Genomic DNA, 25,695 nt, shown 5'->3' with positions numbered 1-25,695 from the left:
GTTCTAACTAGGATTTATTTTCACCTCATAATTCCAGCCTGTGACTTTCCTCAAAAACCTGCTCCATTGAGTAAACATTTTATAATGCATACAAAACCCAAAATCCATCTTTTTGGTTGATGATAATCATGTTATAATACAAAGAAATCCAATACACACCCCAATCTTTAAAATTTGGATTTTTTGACAATTATTTCTTATGATGTGCTTTAAAGCAGTTTAAGCACTTATTTGTTCAATTTAATTAAGCGTTTTTCACTGTATTCCCCTGCAGCCCATTTAGCATGTGCTATACGTTGTAAGGTATTTATATCAAGTCTTTATAAAAATTATTTTTATAATTTTTTTGTCAGTATTGTCAGATGTTTTGGATTGTATTTTTGTTTTTACCTGGATCATTTTATTGTGATGACTTACTTTTCAGTCCAACTTTAAGAGCTTTTGTCTACATTTGACTTTTAAAAGTCAAATGTAAAAAAAGTAGGATTGAGTTAAGAGAATAAAATACCTTTTCTGTACATGTTGTGTACAAGCATAGGCAGCCCAGACAGTAACAACATATGAAAGTAGAAAATAAAAGCAATAAATCATCATATCATTGGCAGAAAGAGAAACTTTATGTTCTGTGTGACATTTCCAAATGGCCTGAATCCGATAGAGAGGGAGTTAATGGATATATTACTCAGGTCATAAAATAAAAGTCAAACCAAAACCAAATTTTTTCAAGGCTGTGCACAAAGCAGCTACCATCCAAGCAGTCAGTTTATTTCTACGGGTAGTTTATCCGGAACTTGATCTGCAAACCTTTTAAAAAGGAAAGTCGAACATCAACCCATTAACCTGTAGACAATGTTCTGAAACACAGTAAACCGCTGGCAAAGCAAAAGACTTTATTTTTGTGTTCACTTGCTACGAACCTATACTACAATGAATATTCATTGCACATAAAGTCCAACATCAGCATTCTGAAAATAGTTTGAAGCAATGTTTCAAAACAAAGCCTTTATGTAAATCAGTGGTTATCTACAAGTGACGGGGCCACAGAGCACAGACTAAGAAACAAGGTTAGTGCTTTCTTCGACAAGGTCAGCGCATGATCTACTAACCAAAATGATAATGCAATGAAAAAGTAGTTTTAATTAACGTACGCTTGTCTCTGTTTAGAAATGTTTAAAAATCTTTCATGCAAACCCACTTGCTTCTGATTTATTTCCTTATAGTTTTAAGGAGATGTTATCAAGAGAACAGCGCTGCCTGTTCACAGTCAGACAGCATCAGTGGCGGTCTGTGTGGGTGTCACTGAGTGAGCGTCTTTATTACCTAAACACTCATTAACTTGGCAGCTTACAGGCCATTTGAACTCATGACCCACATCCTGCTTCTCATTATTGTGCAAACCAGATAGGCCGGATGACGACTCAGGAAGTCAACACACGGGGAAACAAGGGAGCTAATTCACATAATTTATATTAATATGTTAAATTATGACCTGTGCATTATCTACAGTGTTACAGCTTCTGACTGCAATGTCTTCCTCCCTTATCTAGATGTTTTGTTGAATTAAACACACCAAACACATTTAAGCAATTTTTAAAAAGTTTGATCAATTAAATTCTCAATGAATAGATTGTTTTAATTTACTCTCTGTGGCAGCATGTTAATAGATCTGAATGACCACTCATCCTAAAAGAATTTACAACAGAGATGGAGGAAAGCTTTCAGGCGAGATTTCTGTGAAACTCCATACACATGCAGTCTGTTTTGTGGATGGAAATGTCAATAGTTACGACCCCCTCACACTCCCCCGAAGCACAACTAGAGACTGTGTGTGGTTAACGTTTTGCCCAGCCTCTGATCATTTAAGGACTCCCTTCCACACCAGCTTGTTGTAATTATGGGGAAAAAGTGGCAGCATGTGGTCAGGTTTATGACTCTTCTTCAAAGAGCGAGCCTGGTTTGCTCAGACCAATCTGGGTGACTGCAGAGCTGTAAATCCCAATCTGAGCCAGCTACTGCCACTAAAAGTGAGTGTGGTGAAGTGAGAGTTCAAAAAGCCCGCTTTCCTCGTAAAAATGCATCTGAAGCCCATGATGCAGATTTGTCTCCAAACATGAGGTAATTTAATGTATAATTAGAAAATGTATGAAAAAAATACATAAAACAGAGACGGAAAGTTTTTTCTTTGAAGTGTCAATTAAACAAAAAGAACTCATTTCGAAAATGTTTGACTGAAAACATGAAACAGAGAATAAAGCAGCCTTAAAACTGCAATGAGACTTTCATGGAATAAGGAAATCACAGTCTGCAAATAAGGGCATTACAAAGACCTGAGTCAGAAAAGGTAATTTTGAATGAATTGAAGAAAAACTCTACTTAAGAAACTATAGTCGGATAATTCAGAGCATCACAACCCTTGCTTAGTGCTACGCTGGTGTAGGGAAGAGGTCTTGACTTTTCAGTGAACTCATTTTTATTCTCACAAACACCCCGGCTCCCCCGCTAATGATAAGAGCCCTGAGGCAAGTCAGGTCATATGGGACTGGCTGTGCTCAGACAGAGACCGTCAAGACATCTGGAACAGCCTCAGCCAACTGTTTCAACTCTAGCACACACAGTGTCTTGTAAAGGTTTTTGCAACCTTTGACCTTTATATATCCTGTATCGTTACATTCTCAAATTTCATTGTATTTTCTCTGCATTTTTCAGCAAATTTGTAAGTATGAATTAAAAGAAAGTAATAAGTGATGATCACAGTTTCAAAAAACTGAAAAGCGTGTCATAAGTGTTCATCTTTGACTGGACCATTCTAACTCTGTTTACTAGTTTATTCTCAATATCCTGCTGCAGGGTGAACTGCTGGCTCAGTTTCAAATCTTTTGCAGCTTTGAACGGGGTTCTTTTCAGGATTGCCATGCTCCCATCAAATCTCAACTTATGTGTCCTCCTAAATTTAAGAATCCCCACAGCATTATGCTGCCCCTATCATATTTCATTGTGGAGCTTGTTTCTTCAGGATGTTAGATTTTATATGTTGACTGTAACTGGCACGTTTACATGGACATAAGCAATCAGAATGAACGGCCTATGGGAATAAAAATATGTCATGTGCCCCAAAGGGAATATTCTGAAATTGTAGTTCAAATGAGAGGAGCGGTTTATGCCGATTAAGCATCCAAACAGCGTAAACACTTGTTCTGATTGTGGCACACTAACCTAATTGAACGTTACAGAGGGAAGTGCAATAGTTGGAGTCAGCACAGAACTTTGAAGGATGTTTATTTCCTCTCAATCTCTCGTTCCATAATGCAAGAAGACCAACAGCATGTGATGCTTAGTTTGTACTTTAATTAGAGAATGGAGTAACATCTCAATCAGTATTAGAACTTGGCACAGAACAAACACACTACTGCTTTGGGGTTTCTGGGGTGGGGGTTCAACACAGATGGAAGAACAACTTCTGTGTTTTTTAGGGAAATTTTACATGTGTCAGTGATTCTATTCTGAATAAAGCCTGGTGCATGAAAACACATGTCATCTTATTAATTAATTTTGTGCCCATACAAACGATACATTCAGATTATGTAATCTTAACACATTTTAAGCCATTCGAGGAACCATTGTCTACATGTTTGCTGTGTATCCAACACTGTTTAGAATAAACTTAGGAACTTTATCTGGGTACGTTTAAAAAAATAAATAAATAAATTTTTGTTGTTCTATACTCAACAGCCTTTTTCCTGACCTCTCAGTCCTGTTCCTTCTTCCTCAAGACGTTGTTTATTCTCAACAAAGTTCTGAGTTCACAGAACAATTGTGTTTATACAAACATAAAATCACAAATCCTAAATATTCATTAGGCCTACCAAAAGCAGCACCTGATTTTATTCAGTGATATAATAAAAGGAGCAAAATACAAATGTATGCCGCAATTATCTACTACTTTGTATTGATCTTTTCCACAATAAATCCAAAATAAATAAATCTACATTTATGGCTGTAACATGACAAAATATTAAAAAGTTTTAAAGAGGGAACACTTTTGCAACGCACTTTGTGATTTAAGTTCAACAAGGTAATGAAACGAACTACAAGAGGACATTTATTTAATTGGAAATAAATGTATATCCTGTGCAAATTATGTGTTTCACTACACACAGTTTGATAAGATTTGTCAACACAATGAGCCAATCTTCACAATGATGGGAAAAGTGCCAAACTCACCAAATCAGAAAGAAAATGTCACCCCCAGCATCTAAAACATGGTGACCAGCTGCTCTCTCCAGTCAACCAAATTAACCTCTCAGGGTTTTGATCAAAATGGAATTAAAACGGGGGAAGCAAGATGTTATTGCACAGCAGGATTAAGCTTCAAGCTGAATTTATCCACAGAGATACAGTATATTAATGAACAGGACTCCGTGTATCATATTGAGCAGCAGGTCATTCAGACAGAGAGTTATTAATCTCCCCAGACCTGCACTTTCTCTTCTAATCTCATTTCCCATTTGTCAAATTCAACCTTTTTATAAGTTCAGTATTTGGCCTCTTCTGACTCAGGTTAACAGAAAAAAGTACAGAAAATGCCACCAATTTCACCTCCTGCAGCACATTGAACCCTAGAAATGAGAATATGTTAAAGTTACAACTAATCCAGATTTGTTTGAGAATTTAAGATATTTATAGGGGAATGGCTAAAAAATGCATTATTGTAGAATTAGGTTATACTTTTATAGAAAGGTTTCTGTCATCTTCCTAACTTCTCTGTTTCTATAAATTGAAGGCTTCTTTCTATGCATATCACTAACATGTTAAAATAAAAACATACTTTAAAACAAACTGGAGAAGATTTCTGGAGCAAATTTAAGAAGCGGTCATAAAAACAACTGCTCATTTCTTTGCCAATAAATTTAACTGAATACAAATTTGGGTTTTATAAGTGAGATTTTGTTGAAACGATATAATCTTAAAGATTAAACCTGCAGCAGATAACTCCCCTGGAATCTTTGTGTAATCTAAATTCAGATTAATTGGTCTTGCAGGTTGATGCTACAGCTAGCCAAAGACCAAGCCAAAGCAGACGCCTTCCATCCTTTTACAAGTTCACTCTCAAAAACATTTATGTGAGCAGTATTTTATCAACTAACTCCAGCAATCTTTACAATGGGTGACTGTTTAAGAGGACGCTGGTGATTATTTACACAGGAAATGGAGGTATGAGGTGTTGCACTAATGATGTGTGAATCAGATACTGAGAATGGAAAAGATATGCTAAAGATTTTCTGTCGATGACCTTTTCTCAAACAGCGACACTGTTTTAGTTAGTTCAAATACTGATACCTTAGGTCTCTCGAATTATGTAAAAAAATTATTTAAGTGCTTAATTGATTAAAATTTATTGGTCTGGAGGAATTTTGAATTTAAATATTACTCCTTGAACTGTTAATCATCTTGCATTATTTTATCCCTGGGAATGATTTTTTTTACGTTCAGCTATTTTTTATTTAGAGAGACTTTGTGCATTGTGAGCAGCAAACATCAGATCTAAATAAAAAAGTATTTTTAAAAAAGTAATTTCACTATTTTGCACATGTGTGCTTAAATAAACTATAGATCAAATTGGTTTAAGAATAAGTCTGTAAAATAAAATGTTTAAAAAGTGAAAATGTGCGAATACTTTCTGGTGTTAGACACTAGAAGAATTCGCATGATTGGCACCTGTCAATCATTGTAGAAGGTTTGTCAGCAACTGACAAAAGCGGTCGCAATTTGTCCAGAAATATGCGCCCCTTATCTTTAGGAACTGAACCTCAGTGGTTCATCATTGCTAGCAGGCTGCGCTCAGAGAGATTTCCAGGAAAATAATAAAAATGTCGGTCCAACGTTGTCAGTGGGGAACATGCAATCCCGTCAGCTGTTACCCAGAGCGTGTAGTGGGCGGAATACAGTTTATTACATTTCTAAAACCCAAACGAGTCTGGAATATAATGCTTGAAATGGATCAAGGCCTGCAGTCGACCTCATGTCCAGTTGAATGAAACTGTGATCAAAGGCAACCACCACAAGTTCCTCTGCAAGAAGGTAACTGGCACTAAACATCCCATTTTTATCACTTATTGATAGTCAAGTCAGAGATCAATTAGTAAAGGTAATTATGCTTGATTTTGTGTGTAACTTCAGCATTTACACTTAAGCACCTTTTTATGCTACGGTTTCTTTTTAAGTAGGTTTTCACAAGTCATTACTCACCCGCTTGGTACGGGTAAAATGCACCCGCCACAGCTTTCACACTCACATCAAGTGAGAGTTTGTGTCCTTTATTCTTCGTCTGGCTGCGAAAATTTGGGTTTTAACGTTGAATTCTCTGTTTCCCGGAAATAACCTTACAGAACCGATGTACGATTCGTTAGAGAATTTTCTTGCCTGCCGACTTTGCTTCAGTATTGGCTGATAAAACCAAAATAACTCAAACATCATTATTTTCCACTACCTCTGCCATTATAGCACTGTTTGTCTGAGGCACAGACATGAATACTATTCATCTCTATGGTCCGAGGTTTGCGCTACTTCCGCATGTACTCTTCTTCTTGCTCTTGTATTTTATTGGCGGATGGCCATCCAGTAGGTGGCGGCGCTTTTACCGCCACCTACCGGACTGGAGTGTGAATGTCAACGAAAGAGGGAATATACGTGTATCAATACATACAACAATGGTGCGTGTGAGCATATAAACGTTTCATATTTTCCTGTCCCAAAATGAGAACTATTAGGGCCTGTATGACCAAACTTAAGACATATTATTACTTCTTCCAGCATCATGTCAGTTTTCCTGTGATGAATTATCATAACCTCTCTTTAAAAAAAAAAAAATGTACTAATCATTTAAGCAGATTTGAGGTGATTCTGTGAAAGAAGACAAATTCTTGTAATTCAGTAACCCAAGTTCCCACTGGTCTGGATTTGTATTTTCTTGGCAAAAGCCCTTCAATTTTGGATGATGAAATGATCAAACTTGTTCACATCTGTAAGAAGAAACATTTTATTCACAGATACTGGGAAAAAACACAAGCTGCCATATTATACATCTATACACAAGGTTTGAAAATCCTATACAAAAACAAAGATCTTAGAAAATATGGGTTTTGATATGAAACGAGACCTTACATATTATCACACCTTGGAAAAGAAGCTCTGTTTGTTTGTTTTTTTATTCATGAGCCCACCCTCTTCCTTAGTGAAAACCAAAATTATTGTAAAAAATTAGAATGGTAAAAATGGAGAGTAGAAATCATCTGTAAAAATGGTTAAAAAATCTCATGCAGCATCTTCTGTGAGGGCCTGAGAGAGTACATCTTTGTAAAAGGAAACAAAACAAGCACACCAAGATAAATCATAGCCAGTCTGGTTTTTCATGTTTTTGGAACAATCATTCTCTCAGATCTCTCTTCTTCTCTGTGTGTCAGCCATTTGATTCATAAACGTGTTTGGGTGGCTTCAAAGAGCCAATATGATTGATTTTTGCTGGACACCGCTACAATCATCGTCCATTCCTGCATCCTTTCCCGAGGAAGCAGATTTAGTCATTGTGGGAGATGCTTATTAAATGTTGCCATTTTTTACTAAACAGTCTTGTTGCAGATAAAGATTAACGTTGCTGCTGAGGACCTTAAAGTAGTTACAGTGTAAATGTGCTGGAATGCATAGAACCGAGGCTTGGTAGCACTTGGGAAAAGCACTGTTCAGGAAAAATACTGTACAGGAAGAGGCTGGCACATTGGCGCTGTCTCATTTGTGTCTTACATTACATAGTTCAAACCATATGCAGAGAAATAAGGCTCAAAGATGAGCATCCATAGACCTACTGTCACAACTGAGGGTGGAAAACTCTCTCAATGTCCATCACAGTGCCTTTCTGATTGTTTTGGCTTCATTTTTTGATTTCCAGGGAGATAAACATCAGTTAGCACATTTCAAATAAACTTTGCTTGCCATCAAACACACCAGCTGATCCATAGAGACCAATTTTGATAAAGGCAACTGTAGGAAAAACAAATCATTTCCACCCTGTGAGCTTTTACAGGCCAGCTGACAGGAGGAAAGGCGGTCTGTGATGAAATAATACAGTCCAGTTTGAAAGTCTAGAAAACTACAGAAATACAAATCGAACTTAAGGCGCAAGAGGCTGAATGACCATGGAGAAAATGCTGACTTGAGGTTAGAAACAAGAGAAAAGGCAAAGTCTGGGACCGCAATAACATTAGCTTATTGCTTCTTATGTTTTCTTTATTTTTCCCACTTAAAAAAAGGTTAATTGTACACACCACACATTCATTTAAATACACTATACAATGCGGTATAAAATATTTTTTTTCTTAAAAGCAACGTGTTCAGGGTTATGTTCAGGTATGCTTAAAACACCTGCGTTGTATGAAAAATAATGACTCAAAAAGAACATTAAAAAAAGGCACTTCAGGGTGTTTGTCGACTTTTCAGTAAGTGATAGCCACTGCTTTGCCATGAAGACAACAGCATTTGTGCTCACGCTTCATTCCTCTGCTTTGTCCTAGACAACGAGGCACTGTAGCTCAGATGGTCGAGATCTCCTATGTTTTTCAGTAAAGCTCCGCTCTTGTCCCCCATCCGTCTCTTTTGTACTTCATTCCAGTGATATCTATAGACTGACTGCTACATCTCTTCTACCTTTTTCTTCTCACTTCCACTTTCTTTTAGATTCCTACTTGCTTTTGTCCTCAGACTTCAACTTCCCGCAGTCCCTCTTGAGTGCCGGGTGTCGACGGCATGCTGATGTCGAAACAAGTCACCATCATGACGTGGGACTTGCAAAGATTGACGCAAAACTCCAACTCCTCTGTGGCCTGTGCCAAGGCCTCCAGGTACTCTGGAGACTCTTTATCCATACTCTGGTCCACGTCAACTGTTGAGACAAAAGATCTTGTCTTAGGGCTTAAAACAAATGTATTTTTTAGGCTATGGACTGAAATATTAGTACACCAAAAGTAACAATGACTTACATTCTCCAACCCACTTGCTCGGATCCATCATTAGTCGAATCTTTGTGTCCTCTAGCTCCTCCAACAACACTTGATGCTTTGCTCTTAATTCCCTCACCTGCTGTTGCCTTCTCTCTAGCAACCTCCACTTGCTGTTAAAATACACCAGACCCTAAAACAGGATAAAAAGGGGATTATTCATTGCAGTAGCCAGAGGATTCTGTAGAATCCATTAAGAGAGAGTAAACAACCAGTTTCTAATTGTGAAGAGTATAACAGTAAAGTAAGCACTTTGAGTCAAGCCTGCGTATTTCCTTTTTCTGTCTATCTAGACCACAAACTGCATATTGAAAGTGTTATATTTTGAATGAATGAATGAATGAAGTATCAATTTAGATTTGTTTAATACAGAATCTCAGCCAATATGAAAAAAAAGCGTACCTTTTCAACTTCTTGGTAGGGTTGCTGCAAGAAATTGAGACAAAAAGTTGGATCAGTAAATGATAGCTATGTATAAACCGTGTATAAATATTGTTTTAGTAGTAGTTTGCAGTAAGATTTTGCAAGCTAGTAAAAGAAAATCACATCATTACCTCTGATTAAAGCAACAGGACATATTTCAAATTTACAGTGCCTAGACAAAATATTTAATTGTCTTCAACAAACTACAACATATATTTTAATGGGGTTTGATGTAATAGAGCATCAAAAAGCTTCACATGACATCATTCTGAATTGCCTGATATTTAGATACATTCTTATTCCCTTTAAATCTATTTCTTTCCTAATACTGTAGAAGAAACACATTGCCACAGCATGATGATGCCACCACCTTGTTTCACTTTAGGAATGGATGAAGTGCAGGGTCAGTCTTTCTACTGTATTTAGGTTATTTCTGGATTTTATTGAAGTATACCAAAATAAAAGATTCTAAATTTAGATTTCAATCTGATCCCAGAAAAATACCCTGAAGATCGTAGTTGTAGTATGACAAAATGTTGAGTGTGTGAATTCTTGTTTAAGACAGTGTAATGGTTTTTCTAATTGGTTGTTAATATTTTTCAATCAATGTATTCTTTTTTTTTAACCCTCTGATGCATGAATTATGATCCTTTGTGTCAGAATTTTTTTTCCATTTTTTAAAATTTTTTTCTTAAGGCATAAAAAAAGGTAGGAACATTTTTTTTGTAAAAATAGATTTTTTAAAATTTTTTATTTTTATGTGATCAATTGTAATTTTGTCCAAACACAAAGTTGTTATTTGAAAAATACATCAGTAGTATTGTTCCTTAGGGGTTATCTGATGTCACAATATTTTTTTTACTTGCAAGAGTCGTCTACAGTAGAAGGAGGGACCGGGTCGGTTCTCATGCTTTTTTGTCTGTCGGCCATATTGTATTTAACAAAAATAATTTCTTGCATTTGCAGCTGATGGCCAGTAGTTGATGGTATATTTTATGATGCATTAGTGTCCACTTCAGTGGTCTGTGTGCATTTATAACATAAAAATCCACAGGAAGCACAAGAAAATGGCTTTTAGATAGCTGTCCACTGTAGTGACCACTATGCATCAAAGGGTTAAGAAATATATTTATTGTTTTCAACAAATTATTAAAAGATTAAAAGAAACCTAACGGGAGAATTCATTTGGCAGTGGTTTTAGTAAAGTGAGAATGTATTTGCATATGTCCACTCTATTAATGTCCATCTTTTGCTTTCATTTTTACACACCTCCTTGGTCTTCTCACATTCAAATCAGGACACCCTTATCAGTGCACTAGACTTCTGACATTCATGGGGAATGCTACCAAAATACCAAGCACAAAGTCTGGAGACAGACATTTTAACGGCAGGATTTGCTGCTGAGCTAACTGAAGGTCAAACGTCTGGGGCATATTATTCTTGTCCTACTTGTTAAAAGGAAATTAGATGGAAAAGATTCAAGTTATTTCCACAAAGTCCTGTAAATCTTTGTGGCACATCTTGAGAATGTGTGGCAATATGGGTGCACTTGCAAAACAGGCTTAACAAGCAGAAGTCACAAGCCCTTCACCCAGACATGACGAAAGTTTAGCAACATGAGCTGCAAAAAGTCTGGATTGACCCTCCGCTCACCTCTGTGGTTTCCTCCTGACGCCGTCTTTGGAGCCGTTCCACATCATCAATCTCATATACTTTGATCTCAAAGGGCTCTTTCAACTGTCCAGACATAGGAGGCAAGTCCACCCACTGGCCTGGTGGGGCCACCTTTTTCCCCAAGGACGATGTGTCTGGCAGGGGTGCAGGAATAAGTCGCCTTCTCTGGAAGCCTTAAAATACGCATACCATGCAGTTAGATAAGCATTTTCTATGTTTGGTTAAGGACAAGGCAAGCTTACACAATGCTATCCAAAGAGTCTCACAGGTAAATAAAGTACATTACAAGAATAACATTTAAGCGTCATTGAAGAAGAATTGTTTCAAATGAAAACAAATGAATAGCCAAGACAAAAATGAACTAATCAAACCGTATTTACAGGAAGGCTGTAGTAAACAGTAATGTTGCAGTGGTTTGAATGAGTGAACAGTTTCTACACATCCCAGCTAAAGGTTCAGCTGCCTTGCTTAATACCAGTTTTTGGAGTCAATATACAAGGTTTCAAAATCTATACTTTAAAAAGAGGGAACCAAGGCAGTGTTTAAAGACTAATACGATATGATTAATTTTTGAGGTGTAGGCATTAGAAATATGGAATGAGCTGTAGCTGCCCTATTGTCTTTTTTACAGACATCATTGCATTACTCAATCCCACAGAAAATTAAACAAAGCACAAGTATTTATGTGTCCTATTCTGACTTTAATCACTACATTCTGTCAATGTTTTTAGGATGGCCAAAGGCTAATTTAGCAGTAAACTTAACATGTCCATAACAATATTGCAGTTTCTCGCATGCTTTGTGGTCTTCAACCAATAGCCTTTCATTTTTGAACTAAAACCAACAACTTATGTCTTTACTCTGTTATTATCTGTGCGTCCATTACATCTGTTATTTTTCTTACCATTAGCTCTTTTCTTGGGATACTTGGAGCTCCTTGCTCTGCCTGAAGATGAAATCCCACTTTCACTCATGGAGTCAAGGGCAGACGAAGCACTACCTGTGGCTTCACTGTCCCTGATCATGCTCTCATATCCGCTGCTGCCTCCACTGTGGTAGAACAGAGCTGTGCGGCCCATGGCTGGAGGCAGTTCACCACTCAGCACGCTGCTGTTGTCACTGCCATGACCACTGCTATAGCGCTGAGGCCGTCTGGGTGCAGTGATTTTACTGTACGGAGAAGGTAGCATGGCTGTGGGGGACTTGTCATCAGCCACATTTACTCCACTGTCGTTCCCGCTGTCTGAATCTCCTGAACCTCTCCCATGCTTTCCTGATATGTTCCCTGTTGCAAGTTCGCTGACACGACTGTTTGCTGCCCTAATGGCCTGCTTTGTGCCCATGATAGTCCCTCTCCCAGGTTTATTTGGGACTGGAGCAGTAGTCCGAGAGCCTGATGTTCGACCTGATGGCGGGAGGTTGGCATTAGTATTCCGGGTCACGGGAGAGGCCAAAGATTTAGTAGAGGAGCTGAGGCCCTTGGAGTTATTGGCTGATAGTGAGCGTGCTTTATTCCCATTAACTGCTCCTAATGCTCTTGTATTTACAGAGGTCTTAGCCTGACTTGGCTTTGTATTGTTTCCTCCACTTTGAGTAGACTGGAAGGTAGCTATCGGAGAACTAGATGAATTAGGAATACCAAATCTTGGAATTGACTTGTTAGATTTGCTACCCAGACTTGCTCCACTGTTTTCCCTGCTAAGCGTAGCTCTGGAGCCAGAGAGAGAAAGGCTTTCACACCTTTCAAGTGACATTTGGCTGCCATAATGCAGACCAACCTCTCCTTTAGAACCTTTGGCCTTCAGGCTAGAGGTAACTTTGGCTGTGTTGAGGCTGGAGGTTTTGAAATTGGTAGAGTCTGCTTTACGATGTACCTCAAGTTCATCCTCTGATACAGCTGTCCTTCCCCCATAGGTCCTCACTGCCTCTCCATATGCTGACTTTAAGGCACTTTGGGGCAGCAAAATCTTAGTCTTGTGATCAAGGCTTGATTTCCTAACTGGAGGAGGAGGTGGTGAGGTGCAACCAGGCTTGGGGAGATTACTTGCTTTCTGTGAGTTAGCCTTGTTGTTTTTCCCTAGCGAGGAGAATTTGAGGCTTCCAGAAGATGAAACAATATCTTGGCTTCCCTTGTGATCTGAAGAGGAATGAATAACAGGCACCGTTCCCAGGGTGGTGGCTCCTCGCCTCAGCTGAGGCATTCTGCTGGGTGGATTTCTGGTAGCTGACTTCTCACAGCCATCAACCACTCTCTGGGATGAGGTAGACCCCTGTACCTTGGGAGGGTGAGGTACACTGTTGCTGTTGTTAGATGCTTTGCTGGAAAAAACACCACAGGGGGGATTTCTGAGAAATCTGCTGGTGCTGCTGTCAGAAGTCTGAGGTTCTGCGTGGTTGTTGACGCGCTGCCAGGGATCCTCCTGTTTAGCTTCTTGCCTCGGTGGATCTCTACTGCTGCTGCTGCTACTGCTACTGCTATGAGAGATGGATGAGGTAGGTTTAATCTTCCTGGGAAGACTAGAGTGGACAATCGAGGAGCCCTGTGAAAGTGGAGGGGAGCTCACTGAGTGAGCTTTGGATAATTTAGATGTAAATCGAAGGGACCCTTTGGTTGATTCTGGGGATTGGGGGCATCTCGACAATGACAGTTTACTTGATGTGGCACTGTCACTGTCTTGTTCAGAAAAACTGAATCCACTGTCATTTAAGGAGCTCTTGGCATCTCTTGTAGATGACATACAATGAAACATTTCAAGGGAATCGAAGTAAAAGGTGGACTCTGGCCCTATGTGTTGGGCCGGTGGAAGGAAAACATCTGTTGAATGGGCCCCTTCACTTTCCAAGGTGCAGACACTGACCTCACTCAACCAAGAACTGATAGACGAACCCCTGCTGTCTATACACTCCATTGTGCTCTCCTGGGTGGGTGTCACCATGGCAATGTTGACCTCAGATCCTCCCACAGTTGATGTGTAGGCATCAAATTCATCATTGATGCTGCTGATGATGCTGACAGGCCTAGAACCAGAGGCCAGGGCCTGAAGTGAGCAGTCACTGTTAAAGCTAATAATGCTTGATGGCCGACCATTATCTACAATACTGCCAATGGAGAGCTCTTCCACCACAGTAAACACTAACTCATCCTCCCCATTCAGCTCCACTGGCTGCTGTAGGGTGACAGTAGCTCTAAGGATATCGCGATCCAAACACCTTTCCCTTAAAGTTGAGCGCACTTGACACACCTCTACAGGTGCTCTGAGAAAAGGCGATGTGCAAGGGTCCCTTCTTTTAACAGCTTGGTGGCTCATTCCCACCGGTGGCATCCTGGTGCCTGATCGTTCTCCTTTTTCAGGATTTTCCATTTGTTGTGAAGGAGGTGGAGCTGGCTTCGGCAAAGCTTTCTTATTGGGATACACTTTCTCCCTTACTACAGGCTCCGAGCTTATGGCTATGGGAGGTGTTGATCTGTTTGTGGTGACCTGGCTTTCAGACATCAGCACCTTCTCACCATCTGCACTGGTTCTGCATACATTTTGGACAGTCTCTGCTGGAACCCTTTCTGAAGGCATGCATTGTCTCTTGTTGGCATCAAGTTTGGGTATAACATTGGCACTGCAGGATATTTGAATAGGGATAGATTGTTTAGTTGAGATTCCCTCTTGGTTGTTGTAAAGATTTACTCCAGTCTTTGGTGAATTACAGACTTGGTTTTCCTTGGATTTTTCTGTTTTAGGGCTAGCCTGGTTTTTCTTGCCTTCTCCAACAAAGGCAGTGGGCTCTTCACTACCATCTATACACTCCAATCTCTCCTGCAGCTCAGCAAATGTGTTGCACTTAAAGAACTGGTCTCTATCCTGAGGGCCCTCTTTTGCAGATCTCTTCTTGTTAAGTGAGGGGATTATGGGAACAAAGGCAGGTGGGCCTTCATTGTCACTAAGCTCTCTATCTGAAATTGCAGTTCCCCCAGGTCCGACATAAATGACGGTATCACAAGATTGTTCACTACTTGAAGAGTATTCTGGGTCGCTGAGCAGAGCTGGCAGGTCTGGATCCAGGGCTACTGTCCGAGGGTGGAACGGTCTTAAGTGTGGAGGCCGTCGAACTCTGCCTTCCTCACAGGAACTTTCCCCTCCAGATGAACTGGATGCATACTTCAAAGAAGAGCAAAATCAAAACATATAAGATTGCTATTATAAAGAACATTTGCTGCTTCAAAAGGAAGCAGTACAATGCTTCTTTTAGCATTAGCCAACCTTGGATTCTTACTAATAAGATGATCTGTGTCAAAGAGTCAGTTTCAAGTCCTACATTTAAGTCACTTGGTGTAGTGCATGGTTTGTGTACAGAGTTGAAGATTTTTAACACTCTGATGTTCATCCTTCAAACTTACAGGGGAATTAGTATCCTGTAATTACTGCTTGTAGCCTTGTAGCAATAAAGGCTGTTCCCATCCCTCAGTGTACATTTGGTGTTATAATTACAGCAGGTGACATTTTATTGGTCTAAAACATTAATGTGATGACCATTCTATTTTACAAAACCTTTTTAACTGTTATGATAGATTTCATATGGGTTTTTAATATTTCAACATATTTTACATTGCATGTCAATATTTATCTAAAGGTTAAAAGTACACATCAATAGAAGCATGGAAATTAATGTCAGTAAAACAAATTGCTGTGTCTGAACAGCATAATGATCATCACCGGGACCACAACCAAATAAATACAGGCTGCTATTGGGCCTCATTAACTTTCCCTAATCACATTTACTTAGGCAGTGCTATCGATTACATGCAGAGGAGCTGAGAAAAACTTAATCTGTGATATGGAGTATTATATGGGTGCATGTGTAAGAATCTCGTTTTGATGCAGATTTTATCTTGATTAAAAATAAATTTATACCTCAAGAAGACAACAAACCTGACCATGACATGTTCTTATATTGGTGACAAACTACTTTTTCATAAGTACAAAAAAGTCAGATCAGTTGCTTTAATGGCAAATACCATAGCAACAAAAAGGTGAAAATTAATGCAGTCTTACAAATATAGAACAGATCTTCAGCATACCTTTGATTTCTTCTTCCTCATACGGTGAATACGAGAAGCCAGCTGGATTGTGTTGAGTGAATCAGCATAGTGGGCTGGGGAATCTGAGATATGGGCAATCATGGTGGTTCTGCAGTTGATGTTGCCAAGAGACTCCCTCAGCAACATTGTTAGTTTGCTGTCCCTAGAGAATGAATTAAAGTTGCTATTAGCAAGCGGCCCTGTCATTTTTTAAACAAGACAAAAGTTACTGATGTGTTGTGTTGTCTGGGGATGCGTCCTTAATACGTGAAGTGAAAAAAGCTCCCAGGTGACTGTTAATCTTTCAAATACTATTACATTCTTGTGTCACACAAGGAAAAATTACTGTCTAAAGGCAAATAAATTGTCAAACCATGCACTGAAACAAACCCATGATCAATTATGGTTTTCTTACCTGTAAGGTACATGTTTTGCTCCATTTGTCAAAGCCATTATGACGTTTCCCAGTGCGTTCAGGGAAAGACACATGCCTCCACCTCCATCTCTGCTTTTGCTCAGGACCTTCTCACAGCTTCCCAAATCAATAAGGTGCAGTCTGCTCCGTCCACCCGACACTGTGCCAATGGAAGAAGGGGAACCAGGTAAGCAGAACAAAGACATTCCCCTTTTGAAGTTACAGTGACAGGAGCAACACAGCACTGTGTCAACTGTCCAGTTTGTTTAGGAGAAAGACTCCCACTGAGGTGATTCAGTTACGGAACAACCAGCATTGTGAAGACAAAGGAATACAGCAGATAGATCAGTAAGTTTGTGGAGAAGTTTAAAACAATATCCAAAGCTCACGCCATCTCAAACTGCTATATCTACCAACTAACAAATGGAAATGGCTACATCATTGTAGCTATGGCTATAATGATCAAATCACACCTAACAAGACCACTCTTAATCCAGCCAGCTGGATTCCCAAAAAATGTATAACTCTGGCTTTGTTGTTTAAGTTATGTAAAAATAATAATAAATCCACCACAATCAGGATTAAATATCTATTCTAATGAATGAATAAATCAAATAAATGATTCCATATTTAGATATTAAATAAGACATTCATTCTTAAATCAAGCACATCATATGAACAGTTATCAAATAATTATTTATTTTCAAGACAACTACACTCTTTTAATCTATTGCGGTGCAGGAAAATTCACATTTTTACTGTAAAGTAAATGCCTCAAATGTCAGCTTAGAGGCTTGAAGATTTTACAGAAATACTAACTTCCTCCTTTGCCGCTTTTCTCCATGCGATATTGGTAAATATGCAGTGTGAACAGCATGTGCGAGTTGCGCCTTTCATCTTCATCTGCATCTGGCCTGCTGGTGCTGCGTGCGGCGAGGGCTGCGTCCAGGAAGAAGCCGGCTTTCTCAGCAGTTGGGGCTCGAAGCTCGCTCTGGTTCTGGAGCTACAAGGTTAAAGAGCAGTGGTGATGTGAGCAGAAGAAGGTGTAAAAATGGAGGAGCAGTAAAAGGATAGGAGCCTGTTAATTGGACCCCAGCATACATTAGAGTGTGTCTCCGGGGCAATTAAAACAGCAGATATGCACACAGAAGAAGGAGGATTAGGAGAGGTAAGGTAGGAGATGGTAGTGGTAGGATACAAATATACAAAAGGGGGTGGACAAGAATGAAAGTAGAAGAGATCATACAGAAGCCCATGCGTGGTTGCTGAGAGGAAGACAAGCTTCACAGGACTGCATTTCCTTTGAAGTCAAAGTCCACAATTGCCCCCAAAAACAACATCTGTCAGCAACACCTGTGAACCCCTTCAAACATCCAGTTCTTACCATCCCCCAATATTATTTCTATTGTGCTACAGAGGCCTGATTCCAATTCATCCATAATAGACGCTGACAGGAGAGTCCGCATGAGAGAGAAGAAAGCTATCAATAACATAGATGAGTTTGGCTTATACATTAAACATGGATAGAAGAAGCATGATCGAGACAGATAACTGGGAAGTCCTGGGAGATGTGGAATAAAAGAGAAACTCACACAGATGCACTGACAAGAAAGTTTAAATCTCTTTGGAGGAAAAAGGAGAGGTGGATCATAGAAAAAAAGATCAATACTCGGATAATACTGGAACCCACAGAGAGAATGAAAGGATCAGTGAACAAAGGAAGAGTGAAGAGCTGTAGCGATACTCACCTGAGTGCCACAGATGGGATCCTCTCTCAGATGGATTCCCGGGGCCTGGCCCTCCTGCAGACTGCCTGTTGACACCTCAGACAACAGGTCCTTCAGCTCTTCATCTTTCCCAAAGATTTCTACAGCAGACACACGGACTGAGAAGCGAGTGCCCGTCTTCTCCTTGCGCTCGTTGATGAGCTTGAAGAGCCAGGAAATAGCACAGGGCACAATGCCCAAGCTCTGAGTGGAGCTGTCTTTGCCAATCATGGTGTATGTTTTGCCTGTTGAGTTAAAGAGAAAGGGATAAAAATGGAAATGCAACTAGAAACATTTATTCTCACATATAAAATGGCTTGTATTTCTGAACCTTGAATTTTTTTTGCATCTTGTCACATTACAATGGCATATGTAATCGTTTTCATTGCAATTTTATGCAAAACACCAAGACAAATTAGTGCCTAAAGGTGAAATGAAATCTTATTTTAATAATCTAAGAAGTATGGCACCACCTTTGAAGTTAGTATAAGTCAATCTTAACCAGCTTTGCACATGGAAAGACGAATAATTTTTCCTAATCATCTTTTCAAAATAGATTAGGCCCCAATTTTCATGGAAGCTATATGTGGGATATATGATTACCAAGTCCTACCAGAGATGTTCAAACAGATCTTGGACTGGACTTTGACTAGAAACATTCTTGCACTTAAATATACTTTAATCATACCCATTCCATTGTAGCTCTGGATGTATTTTTAGGGTTGTTGTCTTGCTGGAATGTAATCCCCCACCTCAGTTATTCAAGTGTTTTTCAACCCCTAACAGGTTTTCTCCCAAGATTTTATCTCAGATGTAAAGTCAACTGCTTGGGTTGGAATTAAATTTTGGATAATTAGAAAAAAAGTCCAAATGCACACTTTGCAGATTCTTGAATCCCATGTTAATTTCCTTCTAATTAGTAATTATGTGTTACTTTGTGTTTGTCCAATTCAAACCCAATACAACCCATTAGGGTTTGGGATTCTGACCTAGCAAGATGTGGAGGTCTTACGAGGTACAGGTAGTGTTTTGAGGCCTGTAATTTGAAGCTGCAAATATTACGCCGGCTGTCTTTAATTGGCGAGCGTTTTAAATCACATTGGAAATTATGCGAAGGTTACAAGGTTTAACAATTAGTGAAGGAAAAGAAAATGACTGGTGCGGGGCATCAGAGGTAACATAAAGTTAAAATAAAATCAAATGCTAATTCAAGGACTTATTCCAGAAGCAGTCATTCTGTGGAGAATTATAGCTAACAGCACCAAGAGAGAAGCACGCTCTTCATCCTAGGAGGACTGGCTGGACCAATTACTAAGATTTTAATTAGAGACTGAGCCCTGAAGCTTGTAGGCAGCATTTTAGCCCTCAACCCCCCTCACCTCAAACCAGTTCTTTCTTCCCTCCAATCTCCTATTCCTTGACTCACCCCAGTGCACTGCTAAGCCAATTGTGGACATCAAGCGTAGCTAACAAAGAGCAATGAGAGTTTTTTTCCCGAGACTAACAAAAGCTGTTGTCTAATCTGTTGCCGGTGGAGGAGCTTACCGAGCTTGACTTGGCCGAAGCAGAAGATGCAGCCGTCCGCACCGTTCACCACAGACTGGATGACCTCAGCTACTGTCCCTGAGCACACCTCAGCCTGAGAATGGGAGTGAAACATATACCTGTTACTGTCAAAGTCTAGCTATGACACATCTGAAACAATAAAATAAAACAGTCAAATACCAAGAAGCATGTTGATTTTGGAAGCATAGAACATAAATGAACCACAATCAACCTGTTTTAAAAATGTATTTTTCTTCACAAAAAAGCCGTTGTGGCCATGCCTACTTTTAAAACACAAAGTGAGTAACATACATGGATGATGTCTCACCTTAATCTGTCTTGTCTGATGCAGTACTGTAGTACACGAATTCATTTCCAGTTTCAAAAACAAACCTTTAGAAACGAACATCATTTTTGCTGTAATATTATCTTTGCAGAAAACGTGAGTTAGCTCCATGGAAGCAAACAGGTGATGAGGGTGGAGTTCTCATCACCTGCAAGATCTCTCTTTGAAACGCTTTTTTAAACACCTGGAATATTTCATATAAGGAAAGTATCAACTCAAGACCAGGAGAAGACACAAAGCTGTTCATGACACACTTAAATTTTTTTCTACATTTTTTTTAACCAAGTAGATTAAAGCCTGATCTGGACTGAAAAGGAAAAGTTGTAAAAATGATGATAGATACCATTTGAGGAATTTCTATTACTCAGGTGTGTGTTTGTGAAGGTTGCACTGTGTATTTTTGTTTCAGCATCGGCCCACTGGGAGCAGTGGGCCCTTACCATACATCACACAGCAAACAAGACCTGTAACAGCTGAACAGCTTGCTGTAGCTGTTAGCCACCAGCAGAGCCGTCCCAGAGGCATAATCCAGCAACTTGGCTTCAGCTCTGCAGCAGAAACATTTAGACTTCGGCTATCAGCACCATACTTAGGAAAATAATTGTTCCATGTAGGTGGTATGATGGAAGATCATACCACCTACATAGCTCTCTCTGCTATGGATATGCTCCTCTACACCAGTAATCACAACCTCCTTTACTTGAGTTTATTGTGCCATGTGGAAAACGAATAAAAGAATAAATGGTGATATAAATCTTAATGTTAAATTGCAAATCTGTGAAAAGTAGAAGTAGAAAGCTTGTCTAATCCTCTTCTGGAATACAGTAAATATAATGCTGACCTTTTTTTGTGTCTCAGCGGGAGTTGTGTGGTTAGATATAGAGTTTGGATATAAACGGAGTGGATTCAAATCATTCCTCAGACAGCTTAAAAGCCCCAGCTGTTGGGCTCACACTGGTAAGAATGCCCCCTGACCCAAGACAGGCATTTTTCTCTAAGCCCCTGGTCACACCCTGCAAACATAAAGATTGTCCCTTCGTCCTTGAGAGGCTAAATTGCCACCCAACACCTTAAAAAACACAACCACGTGAACATACATAGAGGCTCTTACTTGTGAGGCATCGTGGGTAAAAACAGCATCGAAGGCAAATATCTTTGGGACGGCCACAGTGGCGGATCTCCTGTGCCCTGAGCTGGAGTGCGGGCTGGATGCAGGGTCGTAGAGGGTCAGCTGCTTTTTCCTGCTGTCAACTTTTAAGAAAGACTGAGACTCTGAGGAGTCCACAGCCTCCAGAGACGGACAGATTCGCATCATCACTTTCACCTAGAAGGATAAGTAAAAACCAGGAGGGAAAAAGCTGGATTAAAAGTGGGAAAATGCTAAATGTATGAAACAGAAAAGAGGAAATGGAGTCAGCAGAGATTTATCTCTTGTTCAGTGTGACAGTGGAGAAAAAAACGTAGTCTAAGAACATTTACTCATCTAAAAAAGAGGAAAGAACATACTGAACATTCTGAATGCGTTGTGAGATGCGACTATTTTTTTTATTAATTCATCAACTCCATTTTTTTAATACATTGGGTATTCAGAAAAACATTTTTGTTTTCTTTTAGACAATAAACTTTTTCCTTTTTTGCATGTTGCAAACAATATAAACAGGTTGCCACCCTTTACAAAATTACCATTCTAATTTTTTACATGTATACCCATGCATAAAAAAAAACAAAAAATAGTCATATATTTAATTTTTATTGACAAATAAAAAAATAGAAAGAATAAAAATAAAAAAACATAGGCTCTCAGTTTTGTCAGCCACTGACAGTACACAAAGACACAAATACCAAATTTTTCTCTTCAGCTGTAATCTTAATTTAAAGTTTAAGACAAAAAATGCATTTCTGTTGACTCAAAATATTATTGTCGATGGAAAGCTATAGTCGCAGCAGTCTTAGTGTATTTTGCATCAGGAGTAGTTTGACGCCATGTAGACTATTTCAGAGCTGAACTATATCTCAGGTTACCATGGAAACTTTCAGTCTTGCATTGACTGGGAAACTCAATGGGTCAACACATTGCTTAATGGTGTTAGTAAAAGGCACCAAGGTGAGTATTGAAAGTCATAGCTGAAAACGGTGGAAATTGATGTGCTTGAAACGCCCTGCTGTAGGATTATCCGAATCCAGGTTGTTTTTCTAGACTGCAGGCAACTCAACAGCATGGGAGAGCACCAGCATCTGCCCCCCACCCTCCAACACCTCCTCCATTATTCCACCTACTCACTCTCCTCCTTCTGTTGTCCTTGCCTTCAGTTGCATAGAAAAAGCCAGTTCACTGCTAAAAAGCCTGAAAGCCACCCAGCTGCATATTGCGGCTTCACATTCATCAAGTGGGCTTTACGGTTTTAACAAATTCCACAGGTCAGCGTACGGTTCATCGTGCCAACATGGAAAACTGAAAACGATGACAGCCCATGCATTAAAGCGTTGACTGAGTGTGGCTTTGACGAGACAGCTCATGTCACAGGAGTGGAGCCAATCTCCTGGTGGTGCGCAGTTCAACCTCCTCCAGACAAGAGCAGATGAATTTTACAATTTCCTGCTGCAGAGAAACATTGTGTGTGGTTTGTGTGGCTATGTTTGAACATGTCTGGTTATAAAACACTACAATTTACAAAACCCCTTCTTCAGAAATCCGGACAGCTCCATATTGCTTTACAATCTGATGGTCAGATATTTCTCACTTGCATTTCTCCAAAGGCAATGTGGAAACATATCTGTGACTGATGGGTGACGGAAACAGCTCTTGGGATGTGTTTAACAGTCCATTCACCTCTTTGAGCATTTAGGGTTACATTATCTGAATAGTCGCTATACACGTCAGTTTATTCAAGATGTAAATCAGTCCTGAGTCATTTAAAGTACATGTGTTTTCTCTTTGGTACCTAAGCAAAACTTTTAAAATAACTTTTTTCTGGCTGAAGACTGTTTTGTTCAACCTAGGGATTCCACAGGACTTCTACATAAATGTTCTTTCAAATGTTGGATACAGAACTGTAAGGTGTTGCTACTGAAGTGAGTTTACAGCCCTTTATTGAAGTATTTTAACTCTGCAAACAACATTGAATACTTGCTGAAGTTTTCAATGTTGCAAACATTTGTTGTTGTTACACTGCAACCACAAACCTCATTGCGTTTTATAGAGAAACAACATGAAGTAATGTGAAGTGATTTTTCACAACTGAATATTTCAAGTGTCGGGTTTTTTTTATTAGTATGTCTAAAATTATGCATTGTCACCAGTTAACTCGTACAAATGTTCAACAAGTATTTTTTGGAAGGCACTTTCGTCTTAATTTTCTTTTCCAAGATCAAACTTTCTGTTATTCTAATTTTATTTTGTTACAGAAACATTCAAATAAAGACTAAATTACATTTGCTTTGACTTTTAAACTGAGTTTCTACATTTGACTGCTGAAGTCATTAGAAAAACAAAAGCTAATGTCTCAGCTTTATTTATGTTGGCAGTAATATTAAAGATATTAAAAGCCACAGTATTTTAACACACTGCTAATGGTTTTGGTTTTCCTGCACCTTGATCCCTTTCTGAAATCCATTTGTGTTGCTTGGCACGACTCCATATATAAATGTCTGCAGGTAAGAAGCAGAGAAGTGGAAGTGACCTATATATGGCTGATGGAAACCAGCCATTCACTCAAGTGTCACAGCGCTGCTGATATAAACCAGATGCAGGCGAAGACAAGCTGTAGAGGACAAGTGAAACTGTTATTTCAAGAATCTTTCTGCATGGCAACAAAGAAACCAGACAATGTATTGGTGTATTTGCTCACTAATAGGATAAAGCTGTAACTCTGATAAGCTAGATCATAAAATCTCATAAAAAGTCAACTGTCCTGTTAGCAGAGCAGATGTAACTGATCTTGTTAGGACTTGAAGAGGATTGTTAATAACAGTTTTTTTTATGACGTCTGCATGTTGAAAGGAGATTTACAACATGAGGCAAAATTTCAACCGTCTGGATACCTGGCAGCAGAAGCGAGGGTTTCCTATCCAGGTGGGATCTAATCTTGTTTCGGGGGACTTCTGCTTTATAAATACAGGACGTCGGCTCAGACAAACAATACCCAATAAACCTCAAAGGAAGAGCGACTTGTTTGCACAGCTTTGTTTAATGACTGTCCTATAGCTGCCAGGCCGACTTTCATCACCCTGCACCACATGTAGAATGGATTCAGGAATCCCGCTGTTGTGGTGACCACAGATATGTGAATTACAGCTTTTACTGGCTCTCGGTGTTGAGAGAGGAATGCTGGTCCCACAAACTGAGTGAATTCATAGCATTCCAGCAGGCTTATCAGACTGAATCTGCATGAACTGGACCAGACGGCATGCTGCCTGTAGACCAGTCTGTCTCCACTCTGCATTTCACCCCTTCAAACAGGGGTCTCTCTGTGCATCTGTGTATGTGTGTGTGTGATGTTGATGAGGACAAGGTTACATCAGTGTGCATTATAAGTAGAAAAATGTACTTCTGTGTGCATGTTCTCACCTTTCCCATCCCTGGGTTCTCTTTCACTTTGGACACGGCTCGGAGGAGACATGGCGGAGTCGGGGGTGGTGAGACCTGCAGGATGCCACTGAAATTAGTTGGGTAGATGGAGGGCTCCTGTGGGTGGAGCAGGGAGGGTTGGTGTTTCTTCCGTTTGGAGGAGAGGTTAAGCTTCTGAGCTGCCCTAAAAGAGGGAAAAATAGGAAATGAAGGTATGGTTAGATCCAGCAAGCCAGAAAGGTTATGCTTAAGGAAATCTTTGTTTCTGTGAGATGTCATGCCAAGTACTCACACTATGCCACCTCCATAAAGGTGAACACTTTCCCTTTTAGTTTGGCAACATACACAAAACCACTAAAATTGCTTTTCTAAGAAACCACTCCCTTCCTTTCATAATTAAAACACACTTATTTTCCAATCTCCCAGCTTATATTCTTTCACCACATGGAATTAGCAATCAGTGTCAGCTGAAAATCATTGTTTAAACTACACCAATATAATATAAATCATCACCAGTCAACTTTCTCAGTCCACTGGGGACTAAATGTAGTCTGTCATAGCTGGAAGACAAAGTAAATCTAATCACTTATCTTGATCAGACATAACCGGGCTGCCATGGACATGCCAGGTGAGCACTGCTGAAGGACAACCAGATGGGAAACGCATGTCGCCTTAGTAACTGTAGGATGGCTAAGCACTTGTGACAGAGCTTGTTCATTCATCATTCAAGTCACAGCAGAAGAATGAGTTTTCCTTAGGAATGTTTAATTATGGGGCCAAAGCTCGTCTTTACATGAAGTCATACAATACAGATGTATTAGAGATTTACCTGGAAATAGGT

At 39.5% G+C, this 25,695-nt stretch overlaps 1 protein-coding gene across 3 annotated transcripts in view; it reads right to left on the bottom strand.

Annotated features, from left to right (window-relative positions):
* Positions 1–7,020: 7,020 nt before the first annotated feature.
* The window catches only part of kif26ab (kinesin family member 26Ab), an 82,426-nt gene continuing 63,751 nt past the window's right edge, over positions 7,021–25,695 (bottom strand). For all 3 annotated transcript variants that reach the window (XM_032546991.1, XM_032546993.1, XM_032546994.1), the window contains 12 exons: positions 24,855–25,038; positions 21,399–21,611; positions 19,942–20,035; positions 18,379–18,641; positions 17,450–17,633; positions 16,631–16,790; positions 16,216–16,378; positions 12,049–15,295; positions 11,124–11,317; positions 9,450–9,473; positions 9,030–9,180; positions 7,021–8,932 (listed from right to left, as the gene is read on the bottom strand). In XM_032546991.1, coding sequence (XP_032402882.1) covers positions 8,748–8,932; positions 9,030–9,180; positions 9,450–9,473; positions 11,124–11,317; positions 12,049–15,295; positions 16,216–16,378; positions 16,631–16,790; positions 17,450–17,633; positions 18,379–18,641; positions 19,942–20,035; positions 21,399–21,611; positions 24,855–25,038 — 5,062 coding nt within the window. In that variant the 3' untranslated portion in view covers positions 7,021–8,747. The remainder of the gene's footprint in view (positions 8,933–9,029; positions 9,181–9,449; positions 9,474–11,123; positions 11,318–12,048; positions 15,296–16,215; positions 16,379–16,630; positions 16,791–17,449; positions 17,634–18,378; positions 18,642–19,941; positions 20,036–21,398; positions 21,612–24,854; positions 25,039–25,695) is intronic.

This window comes from Xiphophorus hellerii, chromosome 19, assembly GCF_003331165.1.
Source record: "Xiphophorus hellerii strain 12219 chromosome 19, Xiphophorus_hellerii-4.1, whole genome shotgun sequence".
Lineage (NCBI taxonomy): Eukaryota > Metazoa > Chordata > Actinopteri > Cyprinodontiformes > Poeciliidae > Xiphophorus > Xiphophorus hellerii.
The sequence above is the reverse complement of the archived record's forward strand: the minus strand, read 5'-3'. Positions and strand labels throughout refer to the sequence as shown.